General features: G+C 48.9%; 1 protein-coding gene across 1 annotated transcript; it reads left to right on the forward strand.

Annotated features, from left to right (window-relative positions):
* The first annotated feature begins 2,338 nt into the window (after positions 1-2,338).
* HOATZ (HOATZ cilia and flagella associated protein) lies at positions 2,339-12,438 on the forward strand. Its single transcript, XM_066639165.1, has 6 exons — positions 2,339-2,663; positions 3,731-3,769; positions 4,815-4,885; positions 6,997-7,056; positions 7,485-7,534; positions 12,142-12,438. Exons 1-6 carry the CDS (start codon positions 2,339-2,341, stop codon positions 12,200-12,202), a joined length of 606 nt encoding a protein of 201 aa, XP_066495262.1. The 3' UTR covers positions 12,203-12,438.
* The last annotated feature ends 3,632 nt before the right edge of the window (positions 12,439-16,070 follow it).

A 16,070-nucleotide genomic window follows, 5' to 3' on the forward strand; every position in this document is an offset into this window, starting at 1 on the left:
GTGGTGCTGGGTTGTGGCAGCTGCCCTGTCCATTTGCATCAGTATAAGGGATGCTCCTGGGTTTTGTGAAGATGCCAAAACTACCCCTATGTCATCCTTTGAAATGTGCATTGGTAGGTAGCTTTATTGTATATGCAAGGAGGGGTTTATGGGGTGTTCAGGGAAGGGTAGCACCTCTGGTGTAGGGGCATGTCCTTTCTGGGTAGCTCGTCCACCTTTGGTCCCCACCTGTCACTCAGCTCTCACCTGTGGCTCCAAGTAGCTATAGCATGCGCAGCAGCCACATCCCGGCAACAGCTTCGACAGGCTGGCCAAACCAGGTTGAGGGTGGCCGTCGGGTCATTGACCTTCAGTGAGTTAGGGATTTGTCTATCCCGAGCATGTGAAGACAGACTCTGGCGAATTGAGCAGATGGGTCCAACTAGAATAGGACCAACGGTCATGAAGGCGGTTTCTGCAAGCGACGTGGTACGCTAAGAGCACGGCGAGACACGAAGACGCCCTGGTCAACCACTGCGCCCAGCCCATCTCCAACCGTCTCGACGTTTGTCCTGCCACTGGAGTAAGATGGAATCTGGGAAGAGAGAGTGAGGCTGACTATGCGCACATCTCCCTCACTGTAATCCAATTCACGCACAAGTCTTGACATCCCCCCCCCCAACTAACCCGTTAGATGTCAAGGTCTTCTTCGAAAACGATGGACGAACATCATCATATGCCAGGAGTTACCTGCCAGAGATGCCAGGTGGATCTCCATTCTTATGAACTGGTTTGCTATGAATCTGGCTAATCGGTTCCTCTGTTCTGATTTAGTGCCATAAATTTTGGGTGAGGGAGAATATTATCCACCTGGATGGGTGACAGTATCTTATAAGTACTAAATAAAGCTTGTGCATGAACTAAGACTTTTCTAGTAACTGGGTAGTCAATTGAGACACGTGTCTAAGGCTGCAATCCCATAACATTTACTTAGGAGCAAGTCCCACTCAACGCAATAGAATGGACTTCTGAGCAGAGAGCATAGGGGTGTGCTGTAAGTGGCAATTTTCTAGAATTCTCCCATTTTCAACTGGTGTGCCCACTGGTATGCCAAGAGAAGACCACATGTGTGCCACGGAAGATTGAAGCACAGCTGTTGAAAATAGCTGAAAATCTCTTCTGGGTTCTGCAGTTCTGTTTTGAGGGCAACAGTCCGTAGTCACAAATTGTCTGTCCCTCTTCCTCCACCCACAATTCATAGCTACAGACTGTTGTGGCTACAGACTGTTGCCCTTGAAATAGAACTGCAGAACCCGGAAGAATCTCCTGGAAGCCTGAAGTGACATCGCAAGAGGCAAAGACCAGACAGACCAGAGGGCAGTGAGAAGCAAAGCACAGAAAATTGCTGGAGACAGTGGCCTAACCAGTTTCCGGATGGGCATATCCTGCGCTGGAGGCAGCGGGGCATGGACAGCAATGGGGTGTCCTACCAACTGCATGCACTGGGGGGTTCCAGGGCCTGACCAGTAATGGGGTGTCCTGCCCAGTGCCTGCACTGGGCAGTTCTAGGGCCTGGCCAGCAAGGAGGTGTCCTGCCCAGTGCCTGCAGTGAGGGGTTCTGGGGCCTAGGCAGCAAGAGGGTCTCCTGCCCAGGGCCTGTACTGGGGGTACAGGGGCCTGGTCATTAAGGGGGTGTCTGCATTGGGGGGACTGGGATCTGGCTGGCGAAGGGTGTCTGCACTGGGGGGACTGGGGTGTGGCCAGCAAACGGGTGTCTGCACTGGGGGGACTGGGATCTGGCCGGGGAGGGGGTGTCTGCACTGGGGGGACTGGGATCTGGCCAGCGAGGGGGTGTCTGCACTGGGGGGACTGGGGTGTGGCCAGCAAGGGGGTGTCTGCACTGGGGGAACTGGGGTGTGGCCGGCAAACGGGTGTCTGCACTGGGGGGACTGGGAACTGGCCAGGGAGGGGGTGTCTGCACTGGGGGGACTGGGGTGTGGCCGGCAAACAGGTGTCTGCATGTCTGCACTGGGGGGACTGGGATCTGGCCGGGGAGGGGGTGTCTGCACTGGGGGGACTGGGATCTGGCCAGCGAGGGGATGTCTGCACTGGGGGGACTGGGGTGTGGCCAGGGAGGGGGTGTCTGCACTGGGGGGACTGGGAACTGGCCAGCGAGGGGGGGGGGTCTGCACTGGGGGGACTGGGACGTGGCCGGAGAGGGGCCGCCTGCGCTGGGGGCACCGGCGAGGGGGCGCCCTCACTTGGCCGGGCCCCTTGTTTCCAGGGCGCAGGCAGGGGGCGCTCCGGGCGGGGCAGCCGCGGCCCGAGTGACGTGGGGCGAGGGCGGTTCCAGCGCGCCATGGAGACGCGTCCTGGCCCGGCCGCCGGCCCCGCGCCTCCGGGGGCGCCCCCCGCGCCGCCGCCGTCCTCCTCGCGGGAGAGCCCCGGGGCGGGCGGGGGCGCGGGCTGGCCGGGCGCGCTGGTGTTCGCGGGCTCGGCCGAGCGGGACGTGGCGCTGGCCAAGAGCTTCTGGAGCTCCGTCACCCTCCAGCCGCCCCTGGAGTCGCGCCTGGGCCCGCGCGCGGACAGCCGCTCCGCCGCCGCCGCCGCCAGCTCCGTCTGCGCCGCGCTGCTGCTCTCCAGCCAGTCCTGCGCCCTGCGCCGCTCCCACCTCCAGCTGCTCGGTGCGCCCCGCCGGCCTCCCCGCGGCTGGAAAGGCAGCAGCTCAGCGAGCTTCGCGCCTGGCTTTCTGCTTGCGGGGGGTTCTGGGCGCAGCAGTGGCATCTTGTCTGCGGCGGTGGCGTAGCTCGAGGGGGTGCAAAGCACTCATGGCCCAACCCTAACCGGCTTGCCAGCGCCAGTGCAACTGCAGTTCAGCCAGAGGCCAGAACAATGTTCCCTTTACCTTGTGGAGGCTCCATAACTACCCTCCCTCCACTAGTTGCAGTGCAGACCCCATTGGCATTACTACACCGGGGCTGGAATGTTGGATAGGATTTGGCCCTAAGTTTTGCAGGGAGGCTCCCTGCAGCATGCAAGGGGCCCCTCCCCTTCTGAGCCATTCCAGGCAGGGGGGCAAAACCTCTTCTCTGGCATTGGCCTCTGCTGTGCACCCTCACCCAGAATGACTCCAAAGGGGAGGGGCTGCTTGCACACCATGGTGAGGCTCCTTGCAAATGAGTGCTTTCCCCCTCTAGCTACGCCACTGGCCTGCAATCAGAATGGTTGGCAACCTTCACTCAAAAGACTATGATATAAGCTGCACCCGGTATTCCCAGGCGCTCTCCCATCCAAGTACTAACCAGGCCTGACCCTGCTTAGCTTCCGAGACCAGAGGAGATCAGGCATGCGCAGGGTAACATTTGCTGCCTGCAATCCAAAACAGTGCAGGGTGCTCACATTTCTTTCCTACCCAACGTTTCTGCCCTATCCAGCTTTCCAGTGCTGGTACGGCTGTGCCAACAGGACTTGTGCAGCATTCCATGGTGTTGGGGTCGTCACAGAGGCCTTCTCAAGATAAGGGCATCTTGGGGCTGCATCAGTGCTGGAAAATTGGATAGGATTGGGCCCAAAGTCCTGTTGAACTCAGAGGAATCTGTTTCCTCAGAGGAATCCTTCCTCAGAGGATACCTGCATAGAATTGCATGCTGGGGCACTCGGCACCCCCCAGAAGGGATGGTTGCAGTCGTGAAAAATAGTGTTAACCTTCTGTGCATTTTCAGCTCACCATGATTCTCTTTTGCCTTTGCAGAAAAGGGATCTTTTCTTTCCCAGGCCTCATTCATTGACAGTAAGTATGTGGCTTTGTCTTGGAAAGGTACCTGCTTATTTTGGGATGCTGGTCCATATTTATTGTAAAAAGGCGTGAAGCCAATTGCTGACATTTCCCATGTTTCTTGGTCTCAGTGCCAGCTGGTAACAGAGGGGTCTGCCCTGTAGCTTTGCTACCCATACATCCCAACGAGGTGGTTCAGTCCTGAGGTGGAAGGAGGTGCCCCCCTTTTTTATATCTCCCCTACAGTGAGTTTTTGTTAATTAAAATAACCTTCCCTGCAAGTTGAAAACCACAATAGGGAGAAAACGTTCCCCCTGACGTGCTGATTTTCTCCTTGCAGAGCCCTTTTCCATAAGGGAACATTCAGAAATAGTGCCTTGTGGGAACTTTTGGTGTTCTCGTGTTGTTAAACCCATTCCTAATAGTTAGAGGTGGTTTCTTTCAGTGATAACGAAATAAAAACATATAACACTGCTTTCAGCACTTCTCATTTTTGTAAAACAAAATCTGCAAAAAAAAAAAACCACCCATTCTCTAACGTCTACATCAGTGATTTTCAATCTTTTTTGTCTCAAGGCACACTGACAAGGTACTAAAATTGTCAAGGCACACCATTAGTTTTTTGACAATTGACAAGGCACACTGTGCTGTTGGTGGGGAGCTCACATCCCCATTGGCCCTATTATCAAATGACCCTCCCCCAAAACTCTTGCGGCACACCTGCAGACCATTGCCACGGCACAGTGGTTGAAAATGGCTGGTCTACATTCATGTGGCTGCATCTGCTGTTACTATACCACTTACATCACCTACCTAGTACACTTTTAAAGCAGTTTATAATTGTAATTTATACAAAGGAGCCATTGGAATAAAAGCAGGTAACACAACTTCCTGCACTTCTCAATTTTGTAAAAAAAAAAAAAAATTAATCTATAAAAAACAAAAAAGCATAACTTACCAATCGCTTAACTCTGTTTGCACAGCCATTACTAACTACTAGTCCAAACAAATGGAATTATTCAGTAAGATCCTTTATTTAACCTTCATTTGTTTTATTTAGAAAAAGAAGAGAAAACTCAGAATCCTCTTGAGCCTAATACTTCTGATGAAAAAGGGCAATACCTTCAGAAGGTGAGAATTTCTGGTTGTGACTTTTGTAACCCTCAAGATTAATAATTATCTTTCCTAGTACAGTTTTGTTTTTTCTGGAGAGGATTAGGATTGTAATACATCACAGTATATAAGGAAGAAACCTCTCTTTGTATATTGTAACCCTGGTTCATGGATACCGTTCTTAGCTCTGAAATGCCCCCTGCTTTTTCTGTACAGGGCTTTCTATTTGATTATCTCTTTCAGGGAGGAAATTGAGATAATTACATTGCATTGTAAATCTGAGGAAGAGGAGGACGCACCAGCCCCTTGGATTAGAAACATCAATTTGAAAAGAATGAGACGGCCTCACTGCAACACTTTTACTGCAGTGGTGTTGTCATGGAACAGGAAGCAAACCCTTTTACTACTGCATCATCAAAATCAGGGCTTGCCAACTTCTGCGTTTTGGGGAACACCCTGTTCTCCAGACAGTGTTCAGGGCCAAAGATGTGTTTTGTCCCACCAAGTCCAGCAACACCACTTTGCAAGACCGGTTTTGTAATTATGGACAGAGCACCGTTTACTCTGTCCTGAAAATAGCCCCAAACCCCACAGTGGGGGTTCTCAAGTCTGCGCCAGTTATTTTGCTGGCACAGACTTGAATTCTGTGTCAGGCCTTCTGGCTTGACATGGAGTTCAGGATACAGAGGAGCAGAGCTCCACCGATCCCACCCCCCTTCTCCAGTTCCTTGCCCCACCCTCGTTCCATCCCCCCACCCCACCCCAGAGCCTGCACCACCACCCAACCCCTGGCAGTGGCTCTTCCTCTTCTTGCTGGCACTGGCCCAGGTTCAGAATTGGGCGCTAAATGTTTCATTAACCAAATTAATAAGAATAAGTTATATTACTTTCTGGCTAAACCAAAGGACGGTCTAATCTTGTACTAGAGCTGCTAGCCTATAATTAGAGGGAATTTCCTTTATTTTAGTAAAATTTTTAGGGTGTTTTCCCTTTTATTGAAAGTGGAATGCTTCATATCGCCAAACTGGGAAGGGTGCCAGATTCAAGCAGTCTTTAGGAGGGGTTCAAAAGTGCTGAGCTTTGCAGCTGTTTCTTGCAAGCCAGCATTCCTACTTATTGCAATTAATAACCATATAATGGATTTCATCTACGCAGTAGCATCCATTAAACCAATCTTGTGGAAATTGGATTAGCCAGTGGAGTGAGCCTATCCTCTGATTATTCAGTTATTTTGTTAAATAGTTCGGCAACAAAGAGATGAGGTCTGGAGTCTGCAGCTTTGCACATCAGTCACTGGCAGGTCTGGTCAATTTCAGCTAGCATAGAGTTAATTAGTTACTTCTCAAAGTGGTTGTGATGGGGAAGTATTCTTGTTTTATGAGAACCCTGGAGTAGGGAGGTTGTATTTCTTGCATTGTAGATACTGAAGCTATTTCTGCCCAACATGCATATAGGCAGCAGGGATCAAATGTGTACGCCTGGGGGCTAGGCAGAAATGGGTTAATCCAAACACAGATATTGCAAGGTTTGAGTAAATTATAGAAAAGAGCTGCAATCTTATACACACCTACCTGGGAGTAAGTGCCCTTGAACTCAGTGAGACTTACTTCCGAGTAGAAATGCAAAGGATTGCACTCTCATGTGCGAAAGATGATGGAATTAAGTTACAATTAAGTGTATCCTTTGAAAGGGGGCTCGTGTAAGAACAGAAGTTTCACAAGAGTACATTCTGTGACTGGTGGAAAGTCGATTTGCTGACAGAGCTTCCTAAGAATGAATTCATTTCCCCCTTTTCCTTGCACTTGACTGTTTTCCAGGCTATTTTCTTCAATCCAAACAACTCCCAGGACAAAACACGCAATGTCTTAAAGCAAATACTGTAAGCTCATTGTGCCCTTTTCTGCTTTGGGAGGAAGTCGGAGCATATCCTGAAAAATATAGACCACTAGGGTGGTCAGGCACGCAATGATGGCGTTCCTCTGGCTCCCTTCTTTTTTTCCTGTATGTTTTCTTTAATGAAAACCTCAGCATCGGGCTCACTGGGAAAGAGGCTTCTCTGGGGTACTTCTGTGAAAGAGCACCACGTTCCTTTCTTTGCACTTAACTACTGCAACTGTGTTTCCTTGCAGGCCAAGAAAAGAGAGGAAATCATTGCTTTACTGAGGAAGCAAAGGGAAGAGAGGATCATGGTGAGAATGGGTATTTATTATTTCCTGAATGTATCTCTCTCTGTGACTTGGGCAAATCTTTAGGGATTTTTGGCATGCCATAGCGTGTGATGTATAGTAAGAAATTGTGTATATTTGCTGTGCCGGTCATAATAATTGATTTAATTTAGTTGGTGCCAGATTGGAAGAGATGACAAAAGCTTTAATGCCTGCACAGTACAGGTAGAGCAGAGCACATACACTTCTCTGGTTCACCGGGAAAAAAATGGGTAGAAGAAGTCACCATTGCAGAATTATTTAAAGGAATTGGCTTGCTGAAGATGCCCCCTCATAAGGAACAGAGAGGTGGAAATGTTTATCCAGACTGAAGGGAGCAGAAACTGGGAGTCAAGAGAGATGAATAATCCATTTCAGTGTTACCGAGGCAAACTTTTTATTTTATTTCTCAGAAAGAGATGATTTCTCAGCGGCACAAACCAAAGACCAGACCACAACAAAGGTAAATATAATGGAAAGTGTTGTGCCAGACCTGTAGCTGAATTCCTTTTTTGCCCCTAGTGTAAGCCAATCGTTGTTTATCACTGAAACACATGACACTTTTCCTTGTATCCAGATATGATTGCATGTTTCAGAATATTGGATGCTAATGAGGAGAATTTGGGAGATCTGCATGGATATTTGTTCTTCCCAAGTCATAGGGGGGGAGAAAGTTCCTAAGGATCAGCTTCTGCTCTTCTCCAGCAACTCTCTAAGGGGGATGTAGGTGGACTACATATGAGCCTTTCCTTACCTGTGAGAGAAAAATAAGAGAGAACCAACTACAGAGTTGTTATGGGATCACACTAGATACAGATCTTAAACATAATCATAGTAGTCTTGCTGATAATGTAAATAACCTAGTAGGGTGTTTCACTTCCTGCATTGATGACAGTGGGAGGTTGAGAGCATATGGAATACAGCCAACTGTGAGAGGTCAGAATTGGCTTCCAAAATGACGTGACCTGCTGAACGGTTTCCGCTTTGGCACTGTGTGTGGTTGCAAGGGATGAGGAGAGTGATGCATGCTGGGAGGACTGCATCCCAGACTCGCCCACCTTCCTCCCCTCCCTTAGTTAATAAAAAGAATGGAAATCTTCGCAGGAAAATTAAATGATTTTCTCCAACACCAACCAAAAGCTATCCGTCTCTCCACCTGACACATGTTCACACAAGGCGCTTAGCAGGTGGTGTTTAATTACTGTTTTGACAGGCAGGGCTTAGCAGGAGCACTGGGAGAGAAGAATAAAGCCATCAGAGTTCAAAAGCCACATCTTTTTAAAACTACCTCTCTGGGAAGCTGACTTAGCATCTTCAGTTTCTCCTTTTTAATGTGTTAATTGACAGCATTTTTCTAAAGCATGGCAATGATGACCTGTGTGGAAATGGGATTCCAACTGGTTACTGTATTAAGGCCCTTTTACAACATTGGCATTTCTTCTCTCCCCCCCCCGCCCCTCCCCAGCATGCATGTTCTCTTACACAAATTCACTTGGATACTAAACTGCTGGTATGAATTCCGCTCCCCCACCACCACCATAAAGTTTCCTCGTTCCTAATAACTGAGATTTGCTGTGATCAGGTCAGTTTCATAAATGTCTTTGGGACCAGAAACTGCAGACTACATTGGAACTCTGTGACTGCAGCTCCCAATGTAACTCTTATAAACGCAACTGGGAGAGTGGGGGGACATCTCTTGGTTTGCATCAGGGTCACCAAAGGTAGCTCCCCCCCCCCAGTCAATTCCCTGGTGTAAATTACAGTATGTTCCTAAAGGTATTATTAGCCATGCAAAGGAAAACTTTATCTTCCGTGGCGTGTTTGGATTGGGGCTGGGGGATGGGGAGGGAAGAGTTGGACCCCCTGCCCTTGCAGTCCCAAACCAAAGCGAATCCCCCTTTCCCTGACAGCTGATTTTATAGGGAGGGAATTGCAGTGAGAGGCCCAGTTGTGGCACTCCAGCAAAACCCAGATCTGGCTAGTGCCCCCTGGAAGAAACAGCAGCGGAGATGGACAACTGAAAATGCCTTATTTGTTCCAGCTGAATTTCTTGGAGTTCTCCAGTCCTCTACCAGGCTCTCTTCCCAGAAACATTCTTCTAAGATCAGTCTCCACCCTGCAGCACACAACCTGCATTCATTTGCTTTCATTAAAAGTGAGGCTTTTGCTTGAAGCTCCATGCGAGCTCCCATGGAATGAACTGAAATAATCCCTGAAATTGCTTGGTTTTGTTCCTTTTTACTCTAGTCCCACCACCTCCTGGCTTTCTACCCAGAGTGGTTCTCATAGCACATTAATTCCCAGCACTGGGTGCAAAAGAGGTGCCTGTAATTCCTAAATAGTTTGGGTTTCCAATTCACCAGTGCACCATGTGGGATTTGTCAATGTACTTGGCACAATGGACAATGAAGAAAAGTCAGAGCAAAGTCTCAGTACTTGGTGCCTGCACCAAAGGTATCATTCCTTGGGGACATCCTCTTAATAAAATGTTTGGGAACTTCTCCCATGAAGAGCATTCCATACAGGGCTGGCCTTAGGAGCTGTGGGGCCCAATTGGAAACATTTTTTGAGGGCTGCAGGTTCACAACCAGGATCCATAGAATCTTCAGGATAGACATAAAATTTATAATGTGTTGGCAACCTTCAGTCTCGAAAGACTATGGTATCGCGCTCTCAAAGGTGGTTCTGGAACAGCGTCTAGTGTGGCTGAAAAGGCCAATTCGGGAGTGACAATCCCTTCCACACCGGGAGCAAGTGCAGTCTGTCCCTGGTCTGTCTCCCTGGCTATGGGCCTTCCTTCTTTGTCTCTTAGCCTCAGCCTGTTGGCCAAGTGTCTCTTCAAACTGGGAAAGGCCATGCTGCACAGCCTTCCTCCAAGCGGGCCGCTCAGAGGCCAGGGTTTCCCACTTGTTCAGGTCCACTCCTAAGGCCTTCAGATCCCTCTTGCAGATGTCCTTGTATCGCAGCTGTGGTCTACCTGTAGGGCGCTTTCCTTGCACGAGTTCTCCATAGAGGAGATCCTTTGGGATCCGCCCATCATCCATTCTCACGACATGACCGAGCCAATGCAGGCATCTCTGTTTCAGCAGTGCGTACATGCTAGGGATTCCAGCACGTTCCAGGACTGTGTTGTTTGGAACTTTGTCCTGCCTCTGTGGTAGAATGGAAAGCTATCAAAACTTGTACTTAAAAATTGCATGTGAGTTAATGGATCTAAGCACATTTTCATATAAAATTGCAGACCTGGAAGCCTACAAAATGTGTAGATTCCCTTTGAAAAGTAAATAGTTACAAAACCACTTGTTTGACTTTTTAAGAATTCAGAAGAGAATTAAAATCATTGCTGTTCTTTATAAAACCGCAGTGCGGTGTTAGGTGTCCATTGCAATGTGTTGTTGTTGTGTGTATTTGACAAGACTAGAGCAGGTGACCCTAGCACAGGGCCCCCTTAGGCACAGGGCTCAATTGGGAGCAATTGATCCAATTTACATAAAGTTGACCCTGATTCCAGTAGCATAGCTAGAGGGGGTGCAAAGCACTAAATCTTGTAGGGAGCCTGCCCTTAGCATGCAAGCCTTCTTCTCCGCCCCTTTGGAGCATATGCCACTGTTTTGCTCCTTCCCCTGCCTGGAATGGCTCTGAAGGGGAGGGGGTGCTTGCACGCTGCAGGGAGTCTCCCTGCAAGACTTAGTACTTTGCACCCCCTCTAGCTACACTACTGCCTGATTCCAGATCCTGTGCAGGCAAGTGATATTAGATCCAAGAACTCTATATTCTGTTTTTTTGTTACTCATACCCAGACAGCTCTTTCATCTTTGCGTGTTCTTTCTGTCCTACTGGTCATTCCTGCCAGGCCTTGAGCTGCATCCTCAAGCTAAATATAGCAAGGGCTGAACAATTCACATCCTGTTCAACCCTTTCTTGGCCCTCTTCTCCACCACTCACGGGAACTGCCCCCTTCCCTTTGCCACTCAGCTCATCACAAGGCCAAGTGTAAGCGTGTGTCTGCGTGTCAAAGGACTAGCAGCACTTGGGAGTAAGGATAACCCCCTGCCACAACCCCAATAGGTGGAGTGTCAGCTGTCCCCAAACCTGTTCCCCAACTCTTCCTGTTCCACATAATATTTATGCTTCTTCTAAAGCGATAATCCTATGAATCAGCCTGATCAGTGGTGTCGCTAGAGAGGGCGCAAAGAACAAAGTTTTGCAGGGAGCCTCACCATGGTGTGCAAGGGGCCTGTCCCCTTTGGAGCCATTCTGGGTCACAAGAACAAAATGGAAGTATTGCCTCTGCTTTCTCCCACTGCCCAGAATGGTTCCAAAGGGGTGGGGGGAGCCAATTCCATGCCATGGTGCAAAACTTAGTGCTTTGTAACCCTCTAATGTTGCCACTGAACCTGACATTCTGCAGCCCTGAATAGCCCTTCTTGTCTCTTATCAAGTTTGCTTTATTCATTGTGGTCTCTGAAAGAGAAAAGGGGTTATGTCTGATTTTGATTGCGAACAGGGCGAGTGATGAATGGAGCAATTCTGCCTCTCTGGCTGTTAGAAAAAAAAAGTCATATTTTTAGTGAGGAAAAAAGCTAACTCTGAAAGCACATTATTGTTTTCATACATGTTGCGTTTGGCAGCATTTGCCTGAGTAAACTAGTTGTACCCTAAGATGGTGGTTGCCTTCAATCCCCTTACCCCATACTGTGTAAGATACATCTGTAATGCCCCCCCCCTCCCAGTTTCTCACTTAACTTTTAGGGAATTGCCCAAAGAACCACTTAGGAGGCATCTTTACACTTCCTAGAGTCAGAGACATCTGTTACCTCTTGGTACTGCAACCAAAAAGGGAAGCATCGTCTACTCAAGCTTCTCTTCTGCACAAATGACCACTGGCCACCAAAGTTCACAAACCATTGGGAAGTTCCCTTGCATAGTTACATTGAAATGAATGGGAGTTGTGCAAGATCACACATATTAGGACTCAAGCCACTTCCTGCTGGACTCTGCCTAAATCAGTGGGGCTGAAGTGGCCTTCACTGAACTTTTGTGCATTTCCTCTTGTTTCTTTTCTTTCAGCAAAGTCAAGACATCAGAATCTGACCTGGAGGATCAAGAAAGTGTAAAGGCACTGACTTGAACCAGGACTCAGAGAGATGTGTGTCGTTTGCCCTCTTCAGAAACTGCATCCTGTTTTGCGTTGTAATGTATTCACACATGCAAGCCCTCTGAGAAGTCCTGTCTGACTTTCTCCCTAGAGTCGGATAGCTTTCTGGCAAAAGTAAATGGATTTGTCAATTGGCTAGTAAATGTCTTGGACTATGGCGTCAAGCAAGACGTGTTAAGAAGAAATGCAATAAACTGGGTTTGAAAGAACAGCCTGCCTTTTGTGTGTTAAAAGGTTCCCCTTCTTGTGATCTTGTGTCACTGTTTTGTGAAGGTTCCTCTGTGGCAGAAATGTTGGTCAGGGCCCTGCAATGTTCAGCTTTGAGAAAATGTCTCTCCACAGGAACAAGAGGACCACCCCCCCCATTGATTAGGTTAGATTAAAGAGCCACATCTCTAAAGAGCAAGGTTTAACTTAATTATGGCATATATTCTTTTGCAGTCTGCTTCTGAGTTAACCAGCTTGTTCTTTGTGATGGCATAAGATAGCCTCGTGAATTTTATCTCAGCTCTTTGCTTCAGTGTTGTAATTCCTCTGACCCCTTGCCATGAACGTGCTGAGATATTTCCAAGAGATGAATCCATTCCCTTGTTCTGTGTGTGCAGGAAATAGTATTGTGAGTTGCTGGAAGGGGTCTTTCTGCAAAAGATGGACTGCGTCAGTGTGTTGGACTCTTAAAAATGGGGGGGGGGGGAATATGATGGAGGATACAGGTCTGCAGGAACTCCAGCATATTGAAGGAGAAATGTTGACAGTCTGTTGATGAAGCATTTTGCACACCAAGGGCCCAATCCTATCCAACTTCCCAGCACCGACGCAGCCATGCCAACAAGGCAGGACTGCATCCTGTGGTGGTGGTGGGCAGTCACAGAAGCCTCCTTGGGGTAAAGGAACATTGGCTCCCTTATCTCAGAGCTGTGTTGTGACTTTGTCAGCACTGGAAAGCTGGATAGGACTAAGCCCCCAGTGAGCCTAGCAACACCCGCTAGCAGTGACAAGCAGGGGCGCTAATTAAAATTCTGCTGATTTTGACAGAGAAAAATAGTAGCGGGTATTGCTAGGCTCACTGGGGGCTTAGTCCTATCCAGCTTTCCAGTGCTGACAAAGTGTGTGTGTGTGTGTGTGTGTGTGTGTAGAGAGAGAGTATACATACTCTATATATACAAAGTATATATTGTGAGACTCACCCATTGCCAGCCCCGATAAGCCCCTTGTGAACCTGACCAGAGATCAAGCTGCACTCTCTCTCTCTCTCTCTCTCTCTCTCTCTCTCTCTCTCTCTCTCTCTCTCTCTATATATATATATATATATATATATATATATATATATATATATAAATATAATGTGCCTGCTCATAATTCAGGATCCTGCCTAGAAAACTGCTGACGCTTTTTCCAGGGAATGCGTGGCAGTGTTTTAATGTTAATGTCTTTGGAGCCATTAAGAAGCAGCCTTCCAAGAAACTCCCCTGGTGTGAATACGGAGATGAAGAACATTCATCATTTTTGTCTCTGCAGTACCGCTAAGTACCGCTCTGCAGTACCGCGTTGGTAAAGCAGCTACCACGTTTTCCTGACTCACAAAGAGAGCCTGGTCCAACAAGAAGCTGACGGAACATACCAAGATCCAGGTCTACAGAGCTTGCGTCCTGAGTACACTTCTGTACTGCAGCGAGTCATGGACTCTCCGCTCACAACAGGAGAGGAAACTGAACGCTTTCGACATGTGCTGCCTCCGACGCATTCTCGGCATCACCTGGCAGGACAAAGTTCCTAACAACACAGTCCTGGAACGTGCTGGGATCCCTAGCATGTATGCACTGCTGAAACAGAGACGCCTGCGTTGGCTCGGTCATGTTGTGAGAATGGATGATGGGCGGATCCCAAAGGATCTCCTCTATGGAGAACTCCTGCAAGGAAAGCGCCCTACAGGTAGACCACAGCTGTGATACAAGGACATCTGCAAGAGGGATCCGAAGGCCTTAGGAATGGACCTCAACAAGTGGGAAACCCTGGCCTCTGAGCGGCCTGCTTGGAGGCAGGCTGTGCAGCATGGCCTTTCCCAGTTTGAAGAGACACGTGGCCAACAGTCTGAGGCAAAGAGGCAAAGAAGGAAGGCCCATAGCCAGGGAGACAGACCAGGGACAGACTGCACTTGCTCCTGGAGTGGAAGGGATTGTCACTCCCGAATTGGCCTTTTCAGCCACACTAGACGCTGTGCCAGAACCACCTTTCAGAGCGCGATACCATAGTCTTTCGAGACTGAAGGTTGCCTATATATATATATAGGCAATATATATATAGTACCGCTAAGAGCAAATGCACGTCATTCGCCACAGATACAACTTGTAGCGCTCTGGATGTCAACCCGGACTCAATTCATTTTGATGGAGGCAGTGCACGGGCTCTGCAGAGGGATCCAGTGATGTCTGTGCAGCCCTGGAAGCTTCACTGGGCATTTTTGTATATCCTATGGGGTGCGGGGAGGGAAGCAATTTTGGGAAAATAGTTACATGGGAGTGATCCGGCTCTCGCACCGTTGGAGAGACTTCTGCATCCTCACGGGCATCTCAGCAAGGCTTGGCCACTTTTCACACACTTTTGGAGAATATTCCCACTGTTTAAAACAGCCATTTTCAACCACTGGGCAGTGGCACATTGGTGTGCCGCGAATGGTCCCCAGGTAGGTTGTGGGAATTTGGGAGAGGGCAATTATTGGCAGGGCTATTGGGGGACTTGAGTCCCCCATTGCCAGCACAGTGTGCTTTGTCAATTGTCCAAAAAACGATGGTGTGTCGTGACCATTTTAGTTGGCCAGTGTGCCTTGAGATGAAAAAGGTTGAAAATCACTTGTTTAAAACGACATGGCTGATCCTTGGCTTTAGAAGATAAGATGTGTACCGTGCTTCATGCTCCCTGTTAAATCTTTTTCAGAGAAGGCCTAGAGAAATATAAATAAGCCAGTATCTAAAGGAATACAGTTTGCTTCTGGAGTCCCTGCAGTCACAGATTTCTTTCTTTCTTTCTTTCTTTCTTTCTTTCTTTCTTTCTTTCTTTCTTTCTTTCTTTCTTTCGCATCCAGCAACTCTTTCCGAGCATGGCTGAGATTTTGGAAGCTGGTGACTTCCCAGGAAGCAGGTGTGCTCCAACTTCCCAAACCTCAGGAAACAAGCCAAAGAAATGCAGGCTCAGCATTCAGCTTCGGAGGGAAAATTTCCCTCTGGCTTCCAAAGCTTGAAGCCAGCAGCACAGAGATGGAGCTCTTGGAGCTCTCGCCAGTGGTTCCTCTCACCAGCAGGAAACCTGCCATGCAGTGGAGGCAGCCTGGGGTTTGGAGAACAGTTTCCCAGCCCTGAGGACAAGGGTGGTGATGTGTAGATAAAGAGGCCCTGAGGAAACTTATGCACTCCGTACCAGTGGCGTAGCTAGAGGGGGCAAAGCACTAAATTTTGCGGGTAGCCTCACCGCTGCATGCAAGCAGCCTGACCCCCTCAGTTTTGCTCCCCCTGCCCTGAGTGGGTCGGAGGGGGGGGTGTTTGCACACCACGGTGAGGCTCCCTGCAAAACTTAGTGCTTTGCCCCCCCCAGCTATGCCACTGCTCCATACAGCCCCAGCGAACTTAGGCTGCAAGCCTGTCCACACTTTCCTGGGAGCAAGCCCCATTGAACGCAGTCGGGCTTACTTCTGAGTAGACACGCCTAGGCTTGTGCTCTCTGTGTGACAGTTTACACCGGGGTGGAAGGGCTGGGGAGGGACCAGGGCAGCCCTGCTGCGCCTGTCTTTGCAGGGGGGGGGAGAGCCCGGGGTCTTTCCCGAGGGCAGGGCAGGGCAGGGTGGCAG

This window comes from Tiliqua scincoides, chromosome 11 (genome assembly GCF_035046505.1).
Source record: "Tiliqua scincoides isolate rTilSci1 chromosome 11, rTilSci1.hap2, whole genome shotgun sequence".
Classification (NCBI taxonomy): Eukaryota; Metazoa; Chordata; class Lepidosauria; order Squamata; family Scincidae; genus Tiliqua; species Tiliqua scincoides.

Excerpts from the sequence above, each read along its gene's own strand:
- HOATZ (XM_066639165.1), top strand. The coding sequence starts at position 2,339 with ATGGAGACGCGTCCTGGCCCGGCCGCCGGCCCCGCGCCTCCGGGGGCG. Across the intron at positions 2,664-3,730 it reads CTCCCACCTCCAGCTGCTCG|AAAAGGGATCTTTTCTTTCC; the intron begins GTGCGCCCCGCC and ends TTGCCTTTGCAG. Across the intron at positions 7,057-7,484 it reads AAAGGGAAGAGAGGATCATG|AAAGAGATGATTTCTCAGCG; the intron begins GTGAGAATGGGT and ends TTTATTTCTCAG.